At 38.9% G+C, this 14,353-nt stretch overlaps 1 protein-coding gene and 1 long non-coding RNA gene across 16 annotated transcripts in view; one reads left to right on the forward strand and one right to left on the reverse strand.

The window, feature by feature from the left end:
* LOC143841165 (uncharacterized) overlaps window positions 1–9,894 on the forward strand; it is a 59,989-nt gene extending 50,095 nt beyond the window's left edge. Inside the window, exon 3 of the long non-coding RNA XR_013232598.1 lies at window positions 9,322–9,894. This is a non-coding gene — a long non-coding RNA (uncharacterized LOC143841165). The remainder of the gene's footprint in view (window positions 1–9,321) is intronic.
* NFIB (nuclear factor I B) overlaps window positions 1–14,353 on the reverse strand; it is a 340,661-nt gene that overhangs the window by 2,103 nt on the left and 324,205 nt on the right. For 14 of the 15 annotated variants that reach the window (XM_077345073.1, XM_077345064.1, XM_077345062.1 and 11 more), the window contains one exon: window positions 1–6,273. This exon is cut by the window's left edge and continues 2,103 nt beyond it. In XM_077345073.1, coding sequence (XP_077201188.1) covers window positions 6,144–6,273 — 130 coding nt within the window. In that variant the 3' untranslated portion in view covers window positions 1–6,143. The remainder of the gene's footprint in view (window positions 6,274–14,353) is intronic. The other variant, XM_077345078.1, reaches the window with a different exon arrangement.

The raw sequence follows: 14,353 nt of genomic DNA on the forward strand, positions 1-14,353 counted from the left end.
TTCATTTTCTGTCTGTCCTGAATGCTCTCTGAACCTACTCTTAAATACCATCATGTAACAATCACAAAACTTTTGCTAAAGGCCATATATACTAATAAAAAAAGACAGTGGTGCTTCCAACATTCTGAAATGCTCCAAAACCCAACTTTTCCAATACTAAATACAACAAAATAACCTTCATAAAATATAACTTTTCTCCATTTACAATTTCTTTTAAAAGGATTAGTAACCTATGCTTTTCAAGCATAGTGGAATATCTCCTAACATGGACAGATTTTTTTTGTTTTGTTTTAATACATAAATTAAGAAACTGGAGAGTTTTAACCCAAGTCCAGTTCCCAAACAAGGAATATTCTTGTTTACTTTAAAAGTGGAAATGACATACATTTCCATTATAATTGCTAAAAATTAGCTTTACAAACGAGGGTGCTTTAAAAAAAAATCTTAACAAAACTATACAGTGTACAAATTACTGTCTACAAGGTAGGCGGGTTCATTAAGAAGATCCTCCCTTCTTCTCTAGTTGCAGCTTCACAGGTTCATTCACATATTTTAAATGGAGCTGCCCACCTGAACGCACAACTATATTGCTATATTTAATATCTTGCCATGTCTTTATGTACAGTCTCCTTCACTGCCTTTTTTTCCTTAGTCAAGCCTCAAACGTCCATGTCATTCTAGGGGAAAACACACTTCAGTGGCACTGCCAAGAGGCCCAGGGCTGCAAAGCAACTGAATAAAGGCAGAACAGTGCACATAGAACGGGGTGTCTTGAGTTAGTCAGAATACACTTCCTGATGAAGGAGGAGGCTCAGACTAGATATGAGTTTACAACATTTTGCTAAGGGATTGAATTCTCCACTTTAGGAAAAAGTTTAGAATAGAAAGTGTGGTATTGATTGGGCACTTATATTAAAAGAGGAAGGCAGAAAAAAAAAACCCCACAGAGGTCATTGTCCTGAAATCACTTCCCCTGTCTGTAGCCCTCCTGAAAGGAACTACTGCAGTGAAAGTGTGGTCAGGATAATGGCCTGGTTCATTGAACAATTCAATGGAATACTTTTTACAGAGCAAGTTAGCCTTTTGTAAATAAGAATATGAACCATAAATCCAGTCAATTCATGAAGTTCAGCTTCAACTATCCACTGTATGGGATTTAAACATTTAAACTATTGCACTTCAAAGACTGTGAATATATCTTGGTTTTACCCTGCTGTGCTATTCCGATTTTAAGCCACATCCTATGCAATAGTTAAAGAAACACAGTTCTCTGGCAGACTTTAACCATACAGTCCATATCTGCTCATTATTAAGCAATGAGCCATGAGGATAGTGCATGATCTATTTTACTGACCCACAGACTAAGAGATATTCAGTGAGGTCTGATCCAACATTTTCATTATTCCCAGCAGCTGTATATTTAACGAATTAATTCACTTACAGATGGGCCCAGGAAAAAAAGCCAACATAAAGTTGGTTTTAGTCTTGGTTTAGTTATAATTTTTTTTTAAATCTTCCTGATTTTTTTCCTACTGCTCATAGGCTATGCCAATGTAACTCTTTGTGAAAATGGGTGGATTCAACAGTAATCTCTCTCAACCTGGGGATCAGGTTAGTGGAAGTGCTAGAGAAAGACCAGCTTCTAGTAGCAGCTGTTGTGTCCAAAAGGACACAAACAAAACAAAAAACTAGTAAAGATTTACTGTTAGCAGGAGTTTAAGAGTGAACTATTGAGATGTGGCCTGATGTCCAAAATGCCACATCATGAGCTCTATATGTGAAGTAGGATTTCCAGACTATCTTTATTTTTTAGTAGCATGCATGTGCATCAACAATTGAATTACTTTGGAAACCTTGCTACTTTCCAAAGAGGTTTCTTGTACAACAAAAGAGCCTCTTGTGTGTGCCTCAAGGGGTTCTCTCTAAGTTATAGGCATGGGCTAGTTTTCTAATTTCCAAGGTGCTAGTTTTTTAAATCATTAAGGAAATATACAAAGGGAGATTTCACCCATAATCTGCAGCCTTTATGCATATCACTGTGCAATGTCTGTTATCCAAACAGCAATTAATATGACGTTAGTTCCGATATTTACTTTCTATCACCTAATTCTACCATAACTATGAAGATCAGCTTTGCTTTTAATACTTTTATATATAGTGAGGAAATTTTCTGGCATGCAACAATTTAGGTCGATGCAAGTAAGGTCATGCACTAAGAGGAAATACAGATTAGGGATTATTATTATTTTGCAATGGAGAATATTTGTTTGCAACTTAATCACGGCGGCTGAAGCAGTTTCTCTAATTATGTTGTGTTCAGATGCCACTATGCAAGCACACAATATATATATCCCATGTCAACTGTGAAAAGGACACCTACGTATAATTCACCAACCTATACAGGCATTCATATTTTATGCCTTTCCCTTTTAACAGAGATCTGAGGTCCAGTTCTTTCTTCTCTCTGCAATTCATGTGCAATAGAACCTACTCTGTCCTGATACAAAAGAGCTTCCTTGCACAACTGTCCACACAGAACAAGGAAGGCTAGAATGAACTGACCTGCTAGGTTATCTCTCACGGTTCTTACTACCCAGGAAAAGGGAGAGTGCCAGTAATGTACTCTTAGAAGTACCTCCTTGCCAAAGTAAAGGGGTAATTAGGTGTAGTAGGTAATGTCAGACTAGGATCTGAGAGAACCAGATTGGAATCCCCAATCTGCTGTGGAAGTTGGACATTGGGCCAGTCTTTCTTTCTAACTCTCAGCCCAAACTCTCTCAAAAGATAGCTGTGAGGATAAAACGTAGAAAAGGAAAATGGCGTAAGTCGGTGCTCCCCAACCACCAGGCTGTGGCCCGGTAGCGGCCGTGCAGGACTCAGTACCGGGCTGCGGTGGGGGGGGGGGCGTGGGTGCCAGTACACCAGCAGGTACGCCTTCCTACCCCTTGGCGCGCACCCGCTGCGCTGGGAGTAATCCGCCACCTCCCTGCGCAGTGAGCACCGTGCTGGGGGGGGGGAGATGCAGGTGCTGGCAGGCACAAACACACAGACCTGCTGCACCTGTGCATATGCGGGCGCCAGCATGCCACCACCCGCACCTCCTCCCTGCAGCACGCTCCCGGCGCAGCAAGTGCTGCGCCGTGGGGGGGAGGGAGGCATGCTTGCTGGTCTGCGGGCACCAGCGCACCCACGCCTGTACCTCCCTCTCCCTCCCAGTCCCCAGCATGAAAAAGGTTGGGAACCGATGGCGTAAGCCACTTTGGGTACCTACTGAGGCAAAAGGTGGGATATAAATGAAGTAATAAAATGAAAATAATATCATCTTAATGTCTAGGTAACTTCTCACACAACCAGAAGCAGAGAAACTGGCAGCTAACGCTATTCATCCATCGATAATAAAATGGCTTTTCCTTTGGCAAGGAGAGACTGCTCTGACTTTGACCTACTGACAAAATCTTCTTTGTGAGAAAACAGGGAAAGGCAATGGGTGAACCAGGACTTTAGTCTTTTCTTGGCATTCCTGTGTATAAGGACAGTTGTGGTAGGTAGTCCTTTGGGGCTCAACACAGTCAGGGTCAGCTGCTTTCCACAAGAACAATTGATAAGTGGTAATTTACACACACACAGTCAGAAGTGACTGATATCATGTAACTTTTGTATTTGGGCATTTGTGCTTCAGCACCAAACAGCGTGAAGAACTGTACCTTCCCAAAGGGAAAAGTTTTAATGGCATGCAAATGAATGTGATTCTCACTTTATATCTATGGTTTACAACAGGGGTAATCAAACTGCGGCCCTCCAGATGTCCATGGACTACAATTCCCAGAAGCCCCTCCAGATGTCCATGGACTACAATTCCCAGAAGCATTTGCTGGCAGGGGCTTCTGGGAATTGTAGTCCATGGGCATCTGGAGGGCCGCAGTTTGACTACCCCTGGTTTACAATGCTACATGTTTGCAAAAATTTCAAAGGCTGTTGCTCTCTGTGGGCCTTGTCACCTCAAAATTGAAAAAGAGGGACACATTTTTTCAAGTCAAGTCTGCCTCCAACAAAATCCATTATTATTAATAATATTAGTATTTATTATTATTACCAGTATTATTTTTTGGGGAAAAAAACCAGAAATGAGTTCAGCTTGCACCCCAGGTGGAAAGTTAAAAAGACACCTTGTTGAGATTTTTATCACAGTAGGCAGAAGAGTCGCTTTGCAGCCCTCACCCCGCTAAGGGTGTACTGCTTCACAGCTACACTGTCAAGTGTTAAAAATCCTCCCCACCCACCCCAGAATATATAGATATATGTATGTATAAAAAAAAATCCCCTGTCCATCTCTCAGTACACAAAAGGACCTCATCACACTGCAAAAATAGCAGTACCCACTTTGGTCAATTAAAACAAACAAACAAACAAACAAAAAAGCATACATTAATCTTTTGTCTTTTTAAATCTGTGTACTTACCTATAATAACCAATGCAGCTAAAAGCACTACCTACATAGGCAAAACTTGGTATTGCATAATTCGTATAAATTTGAACCCCCTCCCCCCAATATTAATTGGAAGATGAAAAACATGAAAGATTAATAGAAAAACACCAAAATACTGAAAATATTGCTGGTCGATTACAATTTTTAAGCGGCAACTATACACAGCCATGATATGCTTTATAAATGTGAGATAAAGTTATAACTGCTTAAAAAATCCATGATGTCATTTTTTTTTTTGTTTTCCCATCTGGAGTACAAAATATTTTGTCATAAAAATGGTAAAGATTTAAAATGATAATAAATGCAGCAAAACAAGTGTAGTGATGTCACTTTTTAGATTTCAAGGCAAGGCACGTTATGTGGACATTATAACTTCGTGCAAATTAGGATTACTGGATAAAGTAGTTTCAATTAATTTTTTATAGAGACGTAGAGGCAAAATGTATCCGCCCATGCACATTATTGTCGATACGAAAAATCTGTCAAACAAGGCTAATTTCTGAGAGCACCATGCAAGTTTTCAGCACCCTGTCATTAGGCTTTATTGAAAGAGTGCATTTTTAAAAAATATATTTTACCCCTCCCCCCAAAAGCCATAAGCTTTGCACTTGTGACATGGATTTACCTCTCTCTGTCTCTGTGATGTAGGCTTTATAGAACCTCTCATATTCTCCATGGGTTCTTGATCCAACCAGTAACTTTAAATAAATAAAATACCTCAAAGGAGTCAGAAGCTAAATCAACATAAGTGCTCTGTTTCAATTCATTTCTTCTTCTCAAGTACATGATTTGTCTTGATTTAATTAATGCCTTTTATTAATGCCCTCCCTTCAAAACTGAGAGGGAAATAGATTTGCTCCAAATATTTTTGAAATTCTTGTTTTTTTAATCCCCTCAATTTAGAGTCCAAGGGCTGAAGGACTTATAACGATGATCCCCTTAGATATAATTTTTAAATTGCACTTGCCTCTAAGTGTTTTCCTTATTGGGGAATTGTTTTTAGTGTATTTCTCTTTTTGTTTTTACTGTCATATGAGAAGATAACACTTTTTTTTAAACCTCAAGGGAGGTATTGATTTTTAAAATGACTGTTTATTTAAATGATATCCTGAACATTTCAAACTGGGTAACACACTAGGGACAGGCTGGGTTAAGGGCCAAAGTTAAATAAATTTTGATTCATAACTAAAGGCTACTTTTTTTCCTTGAAAAAAAAATCAGAAATCAGACTGCTGAGAAAAGTTGGCTCACAGCCCTTATTCTCTCACAGTTCTACTGCTGCCTCCTAGCCTTTGTTTTGAAAGCTAACTAGGAATAGTGATCCCATGCGTAAACAACAAGAATACTAAACCAATAAACTAGCTTATCATGCAAATATTAAGGCATCTAGAAAGTCAGTTAAAATATATTGTCAGAGACAGAACATCTATTTCCCAGTGGACTTCATAGAACAAAGGCTACGTAGGAGGAGCATCTTTCTACTCATCAGTGAAATATCGTCGACCCTTTTTTATGCCATTACAGTTTCAATCTTAAGGGAATTAGTGATTGTAAGTGCTGCAATTGCTGGTCTATGTTTCTTCTTTCTTCAGGTTCATATATTGTTTTGTCCCGTCTTCCTTTTTTTTAATAGTATTTTGTTCAGTTTCAATCTCCCTCAGTTGCTTGTTTCTGCTTGAAGGAAAGGCTCTCCAATTAGGTTCAAACCATAATTTTGGACATTTGTGGACAGGATTGGTGTCCTGTTTGATACTTGAAAGGGGACCAAGCTAGCCCAGGTACCAGGACTGTTGAAGGAAAAGAAAAGAAAGAACAGAATAAAAATGTAAAATCTAGTAACAGCAAAAGCCTACATAAGAACAAACATCTGATACCCATTCAAACCCACATCTTAACAATAATTTTTCAAATAGCATCTCTCATGTCACAGATAAACAAAGATATCATAATACAACTCGGAAGGGTGCAATGATAGCAGCCCACCCTGGAAACAAACTGTAAATCTAACTTCAGGATTGAGCTTACATGGTAGGATACTAGATAACCATAACAGGCAGATACAATATTTAATTATTTGCTTGACTGTCTGAAGGCCAAGCCTAGATAGAGCTGTGAAAGGAAAACTGGTCTTTAGCAGGTGGTAAACCTGAAATTTTACCTTCTAAAGGTTCCCACTGTCTTAATCTGACAAATTGTTGTGGATAAAGAACGAGATATATTTTAATAAGAATTTTACAACTAGGGTTTATAATGAAGAATCTGTAACAGGTGGGAAATATTAAATGAAAATCAATTATACCAAGTGGCTACTAGGAATCTTGCTGTTGAGCAGCATGAGAAAATTAATTTAAATGTTTGCACAAACCTCTTGACCTCCCACCTTAAGATATGGCTGTGTTATAAATGCACCATACGATATATTTGGCAATGGTGTTTATGAATCCTCATGGAATAGTAAATATTATGCAGATCCCACTAGACTTGTTCAAGCATTACAAGATTTTGACTACCAGTATACTAGTTCAGGTGAGAGTTGCATAAGTAGGCCTTTTCTAGTTGTATCAGATTTGCACTTTTGCTACATGGGGGGAAAAGGGCTCTTAAAGAAACAAGACTTTCAAAATATGTCAAAATTATTTGCTGAGGCATGTAAATGCTTTGACTATTCATTAAATTATAGTTCTTTGTTAATACAGTCCTATGACATTTTAAAGACCAATGTAACTTTGGTAGACACAAAACTCTTCATCACATGGTAATAAAGAAACATCTGATTAATAGTTTATTTCCTACCAAAGTGTTTGCTGCAGCAGCCTGGTGCAGATTAAAGTGACCATGGAGATGCCACTGAAAGCAGCTTCTCTATGGTGAGCAATGGCCATCCTGTCATGGTTTACCATAATGCAGAATTTCTCCATAGCTTTAGGAATATCCCTGATCCAGCTGGATGAAGCTGGTTCATGTCTAGCAAAGATATTGGGATCCTGCACACTTGTTCTGCTAATAATGGCCACACTATATGGAAGAGCCTCTTGCACTGCAAGTTAACCATCTATTTCAAAAGTAGTCCCCAGTGACTGTAGACTCAGTCACATATTTTTGAGCAGTGTTTACAACACTCAATTTATGAGAAATGAAGTAAACTGTAAAGAACCTTGTGCACTGAATGGCACTAATGAAATGAATACCAATTGTCAACATAATGTTACAGTGCCTGGATTCCTTTTCAACAAACAAGGAATTGTGTTTTCCAAAGCCACTTTTGACCACAGTTTGAAGATTGGATAAGAACAGAATGAACATGGAGAAGATAAGCTTCATACAATTTCTACTTAAGAAATATAAACATATCTTACAATGCCCAATAAGAAAACTGTATATTTGTGATCCTTCTTTCTATTTACAATTCTCACACTGATGGGAACTTCAACTTCAACTATAATTTTTTTTTAATGTGTTAAAGAAAGAAAACTGAACTGTATGGGTGCAGAAGATTTTGTCTATGGATCAAACAATACTCCGCACCAAATAATAATACATCCTATTTCTCCTCTTTCTCAATAAAGTATAGGTATAGAAGACCTATGTTGAATGGGGTTGTACTCTCCAAATAAGAGCAGGTTCTTAGATCAGAGATACTGTTTGATAGCTGCCTATAGACAAAAGCTTCGCATATTTCCTCTGTGGCACTGGCAAACTTTGGCAACAGAGTCTATATGAGGCTGCCTTGGAGGATGGTTTGGAAGTTTCAACTGTACAGAACATAGCAAACAGACTGCTTACTGACAGAACTATACGGAATTGATCTCTCTTCAATTAAAAGAGCTGCACTGGTTATCAGTTCACTTACAGAAACTTCTGTTCTGACTTGGATTCACAGTATTTAATGGCTCAATCACTCTTCCATGACCTTATCTATTCCTTCATTTCAGTTTCCCTGACCTTCTAAGCAAGGAAGGGTATACAGGACTGATTCAGCACCAACACCGCTGATTCCTGTGTTCTCACAGGGGATCTATTTCTGCAGCACACACTGTCCACTCCAGATTACTGTGTCCCCAAAACGCAGCCAGGGTGGAAAGTTTCTGCCACATGGAGGGGAGGCATTTTTTTTTTAATTTAAAATTGCATATTTCTGCAAATACAAAAATTGTCCCATTCAGCCCTGCAGGGCATCAAAGCACCATGGAGCTAACTGGGGCATTTGTTGTCCCTTCTGGGATGCCATAGAAGGGGAAGGAGCCCAGCTCATCCACTTGGGCCAGCAACTAGATAGGCTCCATTTGCCCCAGTTAGCTCCAGACTAGGGAACCATGTTCCTTTCCCATGGGATAATGGGGCCCTAAAGTATGCCAGGATAGGGACTGCATTTATGCATTGGGAACTTCACTGCAAGAGCACAAATCAGGGGTAGATGAAGTGCACCAGCCCAATGCTCCCCCATGTGGGTGCATGAAGAGGTGGGGCAACCTGCCACAACTAAAACTCCCAGCCTGCAGCCTGCCATGAAGCCTCCAGTACATAAATGGTCTTGATGTGCTGACAAATTCCTTTCTTTACCAGACTGCTGGTGGGGTTATCTTTCATTAACTGATCTGATTCTGTTTTGTTGTGCTGCTTCAGACCAACACGGCCACCCACTTGAATATTTCATTAACTGGTAAATCTGCTTTCTGTTTTTTATTGCCTTTAAAAAAAATTCTATACTGTTTTAGTATTATAATTTAATTATTTTAACTACTATCCAAATGCTGCTAATCTTTTTCAAACTTTTAAGGTTTTGTTAGTTGTTCTAATTTTTTATTTAGTTGTTCTCTTTATCGTTGTTTTTCTAGGACCACTAGAAGCCTTCAGAGCTAATGTATGTGAAAGAAGAGGAAACACATGTTTGAACAAATAAATAAATACCATTGCCACGCCATACTGGCTGCCACCAGTGACAATAACATAGAGTAAGTAAGTAAGTGGTGGATAGGCACACAAAGAAATTTTCCTGTTTTTCAACACTTCCTCTCACTCCCAAATAGTCAAGGCCCATAAAAACCTGTGTGGGTGGACCCTACAAGCTAGGTAACTACTTCTAGGTAACTACAATCCTCTCACGAACAAACCCCAACTTTTTTTGTTTGCAATCCTTGCAATGCCACCTAGAAAAGACATGGATAGACACACACACTTGACCTTAGCCAAAAGGCTGAGAAGCGATAGGAAAAGTGTGAAAAACCCAAGAGACAGAATTGTTACTGTAAAGTTAAACTGCATTTATTACTGATGCTGGAATTTACATAACAAGAAAAAGGTAGAAAAACTTCTAAAATAACACAAAAACAAGCAAAGTGTGCATTTCCAAAGGTTGCAGAAAGCTTTCCATGTATGCATGCATATGTACTGTATGTATGGTAAGAAAATCACGCTATCCCCCATGGGGACAGTTATTTGTATACAAAGAGCCCCAATGGGCTGTATTATATAGAGGAGAAATTTTTCCACCTTCTCCTTTCACATGTATCTACATGGATACCATGAAAATTCTCCGATCACCCTCTCAAACCAAATGCTGAGGTCTGCAACAAAGTTGGGAAGCAAAGCTTCCTTATCCTTTCCTGCCAGTGGAAAAAAGTGGCCAGAAGGGGAGGCGATGTAATTCAATTCTCCCTCCTTATTGCATGGCCTTTTCCAGCAGATTCTCAGAGTGTGCAATGGACTGCTAGAGAAGCCAGGGGACAGGTAAAAGTCTTATTTTGAAAGCTGTCTCCCTTTGAACTATTGCCAGATTGACCCTGAACATTTACCACATGTTCAGCTCAGAATGTTTCCCTATATCAGGGGTAGTCAAACTGCGGCCCTCCAGATGTCCATGGACTACAATTCCCAGGAGCCCCCTGCCAGCATTCGCTGGCAGGGGGCTCCTGGGAATTGTAGTCCATGGACATCTGGAGGGCCGCAGTTTGACTACCCCTGCCCTATATGAACCAATGCATGAATCACCTGTATCCTAAAAAATTACCCAATCAGATGAAAAACAAAAATTGGTCACTCATAGAAGCCTAAGCAAATGACATTTTAAAAATATCATGTAAAGAAAGACAGGTATCTCCACTGTTGCTACATGACTTAAAATACACATTCTGATGGCTACTATGCAAGACACCAGGCATACAAGTACATGTCTGAGCAGTTAGGCTACAGACTGTGGGAGGGGAAAGATTTAAAGTATTTTTAAATTTATACATTTTAATAAGAGTTGGTCAGATGAGACATGAAGGTGCTGGCAGCCCAGTATCTGCAAAAAGTCCAGTATTCAGCTCTCAGAAAACTCTGTGAGTATGAGAAGACACTGGATCATGGATCATTTAAGCAATAATATGGATTGGAATCCTGAGTTCACTTATGCACTCAGGGCTTTGTACACTGCCTTCTCAGTGGCACTTAATAACCTGGTCCATTTTATAAACTTACAAACTGAAAGCCCATTTATATTTATTTGTATTACTTAGCTCCCAAGATGTAGTATAACCCATGTAGAATTTAGCATTCAAACTATGGCTGGGATCATGCTTATCTGGCATTGGAGACACTGCTGAATGTACAAAGTTCTGATAATAAGCAAAGAAAGAACCTGAAATTCTCAAATACCATAGCCCACAATCTGAATCCCATGGGGTACGTCAGACTTATTGCATCTCTCTAGACTGCCAAGATGCCTCCAATGTCCCTTTCCAGGCACTTTCCTTTCTTGAGGAATACAACATTTCTTCTACATTTTACAAGTCAGTAGCACTACTGTTCCTAGAGCCTTTATTTGCATTATTCATACTGATTTGGGCCCTGCACAAATGCATTTGAAGTGTGTCTGATTAAAACACCAGAACACAGAGAAAAATGTTACTTTGACGTTTCAGATGTGTGGCAAAAATAATGCATGATTTACATGGTTCATTTGAGCCAACATGAAAAATCAAAGAACTACATAGACACATAAGTCTGAAATCCAGCACATGAGGTTAACCGAAGGCCTCTTAGCACCTGGAGTCCATCTTTCTACTTCTCCTTACTCTTCTCAAAGCTAACTTTTTAAAAGCAGGTAAATGTGTCATGATCTATTCCTCTTATTTTCTCTGTTTTGCAGAGTTTACTTCAAAGTTGATTATACCTTTGCATATATAAGTTGCATTATATTTTGTTCATTAAACATTTTGTTCATTAAACATCCACTAAACATCCTGTTTCAAAGTGAAAAATAGTTATGGTTGGCAAAAGATACAATAACAAATACAATGACATGATACATTAGAGATACAAAAGGGTTAACTGCACTTGTGAGGTTTTTTTAAAACAAGCTCCTCCTTCCCTTTAGAGTACTGCCAAAATCATCTGACAGGAAACATAAGATTAAGTCTATCCTACCTAAGTGAACAAAGAGTGCTCAGAACAGGCAACTGGTTTACTGCAGAGCGGGAACTTTTCTAATCCTGCTGGAATCTGCAGTGTGATGCTGGAAATACAGCGGCAAACTTGTTTTTCATGTAACATTCTCTATGTGGAACTCCTCATTTTGGTCACATTGCAGTTTTTGCTTCTTCTTCCATAAAGGTTAACTTAAAGCTCCAAACATAATCATGTGGAAAATGGACATTATTGATTCCTATGGTCCATTGTTCCCCCATTCTAAGTCCCTGAAGTTCAAGTTCAATCTGGAATTACATCATGTCTGGTTTCTCCTGGTTACCAGACGGCTTGAGACGTGACCACAGCTACAGAAAAAACAAACAGCCTTCTTCACGCTTCGGCTCCCCTATCGATTCAAACAAACTCCCCCCCCCCTCAAGTATGCTTCAAGTATGGAGCATGGTTAATTTAGAGATTAAGTTCCAAATTAGATTATCTAATGGCATCTTAATGGATTGCTGACCCATTTCCTGTGGGATGGCAGCATGCAAGTCTGGCTGGAATACAATTAATTTCTTAGGAAGTGTTCAGAAGATGTTTGCTTAGATGGAAAGGAAACATAATGCTCCACACATCTTTCTTTATTAGTGAGGTGGGTGAAACTATAACAGAGATAGTGACAAATTGATAAAAGCCAGAAATCCTTCAGTTTCTCCCACTGTAAATGATTTTATCAGCAATGTTTTCATCCTCTCTGGAAAAGCTGAGTTTGTACTTTTATGATTCCAAGGAAACATATAATGCAGAAAACAACCTTTTGGCTAACTAGAGTATTTATTATTTGAAGTGAAAAATGTTTAAAAAATCCAGCTGTGGAATTACTGTATACTGATTTGATTCTTTGTATGTTTGTTTAAAGCTGTAATGTACAAAGTGTATTTGATAAAAATAAATAAAAATTAATTCCTAGCTCACCCTCCCCCCAAGCCAAAGCTTATTCCATTCCATTGCCTTATCAGCATTATCATCAGAGCCCTTTGGAGGGGCTGGGGGCAAAGAATGCTGCTTTACAAAGCTGAACATTTTGAACACCCCTACGGCTAAAGCTGAAAAGGATATTCAACACTCTGAGAATAAGGCTCTCCTCAGGAGCTCTAAGAACAAACCAGCTGTTGTACTGTACTCCTGTGTCAAGATAACAAAGTGAAAGCAGGAAATGCTAGTCTAGTGACTGGCAACAGCAAAAGTAATGTTAAATTAGCAGTTAATCCTTTAAAACAGCACTGAAAGGGTTCGGTTTTTTTAAAAATATATAAATTACAATAGTTGTCAATGAATGTCTGAACACCGTTACTTTTGGGAAAACCAAAATCATTAGAAGCTTAATTATTACTTTAAAAAAATCTTTTAACACTTAGAGCAGCCTTCAATGTTACAAAAGCAGCATAGTGATTGCTTAAAAATAGAGCCTCCCCTGGAAGCAGCTCCTAAGGAATTTTAAAAAGCCCCTGTCCTGGAGAGAAACTGGTAAAGTCTGGTATACTGGCTTCTACTTCACAGACTTCTTGTAGAAAATTATTTCTTTCTCATATGTTCTGATTATTTGAACAAGGTACACTTTTGGATGCACTATTGAATTTTAAACTTCAGTTTGGTTTAAATTTTGTTTGGCCATAAATTTGGCTTGTCAGTGCCAACAAACAAACAAACAAACAAACACTGAATTTAGCAGTGTAGGAATTCCTGCAATGAGTGTACTACTTCAGACAATCAGTGGGAACAGATCTGGCCTCTTTTTCCTAACTGCAGCCCATCAACCTCATTGCTATTACTGTAACCCTAGGAATCAAATTCCATAAGAATCAGAATGGCAGCTAGTAGAAGAGGAAAGTGGGGGGAAAATCACTATTGTTTTGCTAGTGGACCACTGGATTGAATCCCATGATACTCCCCAAATATTTTTATGTTCCTTATTATTTTGGATGCTGCTTTTAACATCCTAAGACATAAAAATGAAGACATTTTAAAAATAAATAAGCTATTTGAAAAGAAACAGAAAATAGCATACATTTTCAGTAATGCAGCCAGGTATACGTGGGATGCATGGCACTCTGAAATAAGAGTACTAAAAAGCAAAGCCCAGTCAGAGGTAACCATTGTAATGATCACCTCAAGTGAGAGTGAAGTGACAATTTTGATAACTTATGTAGTGAAGAATAGTTGGTTGGTGAGGCAGGTGGGGGCTCTGACAGGACTACTCTGTGAGAACAGCTCTATCAGAACTGCTATTAGCTCAGTCTCACCCATCTGGCTGCATATGGAGGAGTAGGGAATCAAATCTGGCTCACCAGATTAGAAGCTGCTGGTCTTCACCACTACACAAAACTGTGTGTGAATCTCCCTTTGCAGAATAGCTCTGATAAAGTTTGGTTGTGCTTCATGTAGGCCCATTATGCACGGAGTGGAAAGTCCGCATTC

The sequence above is a fragment of the Paroedura picta genome, chromosome 7 (genome assembly GCF_049243985.1).
Source record: "Paroedura picta isolate Pp20150507F chromosome 7, Ppicta_v3.0, whole genome shotgun sequence".
In the NCBI taxonomy this organism is placed as follows: domain Eukaryota; kingdom Metazoa; phylum Chordata; class Lepidosauria; order Squamata; family Gekkonidae; genus Paroedura; species Paroedura picta.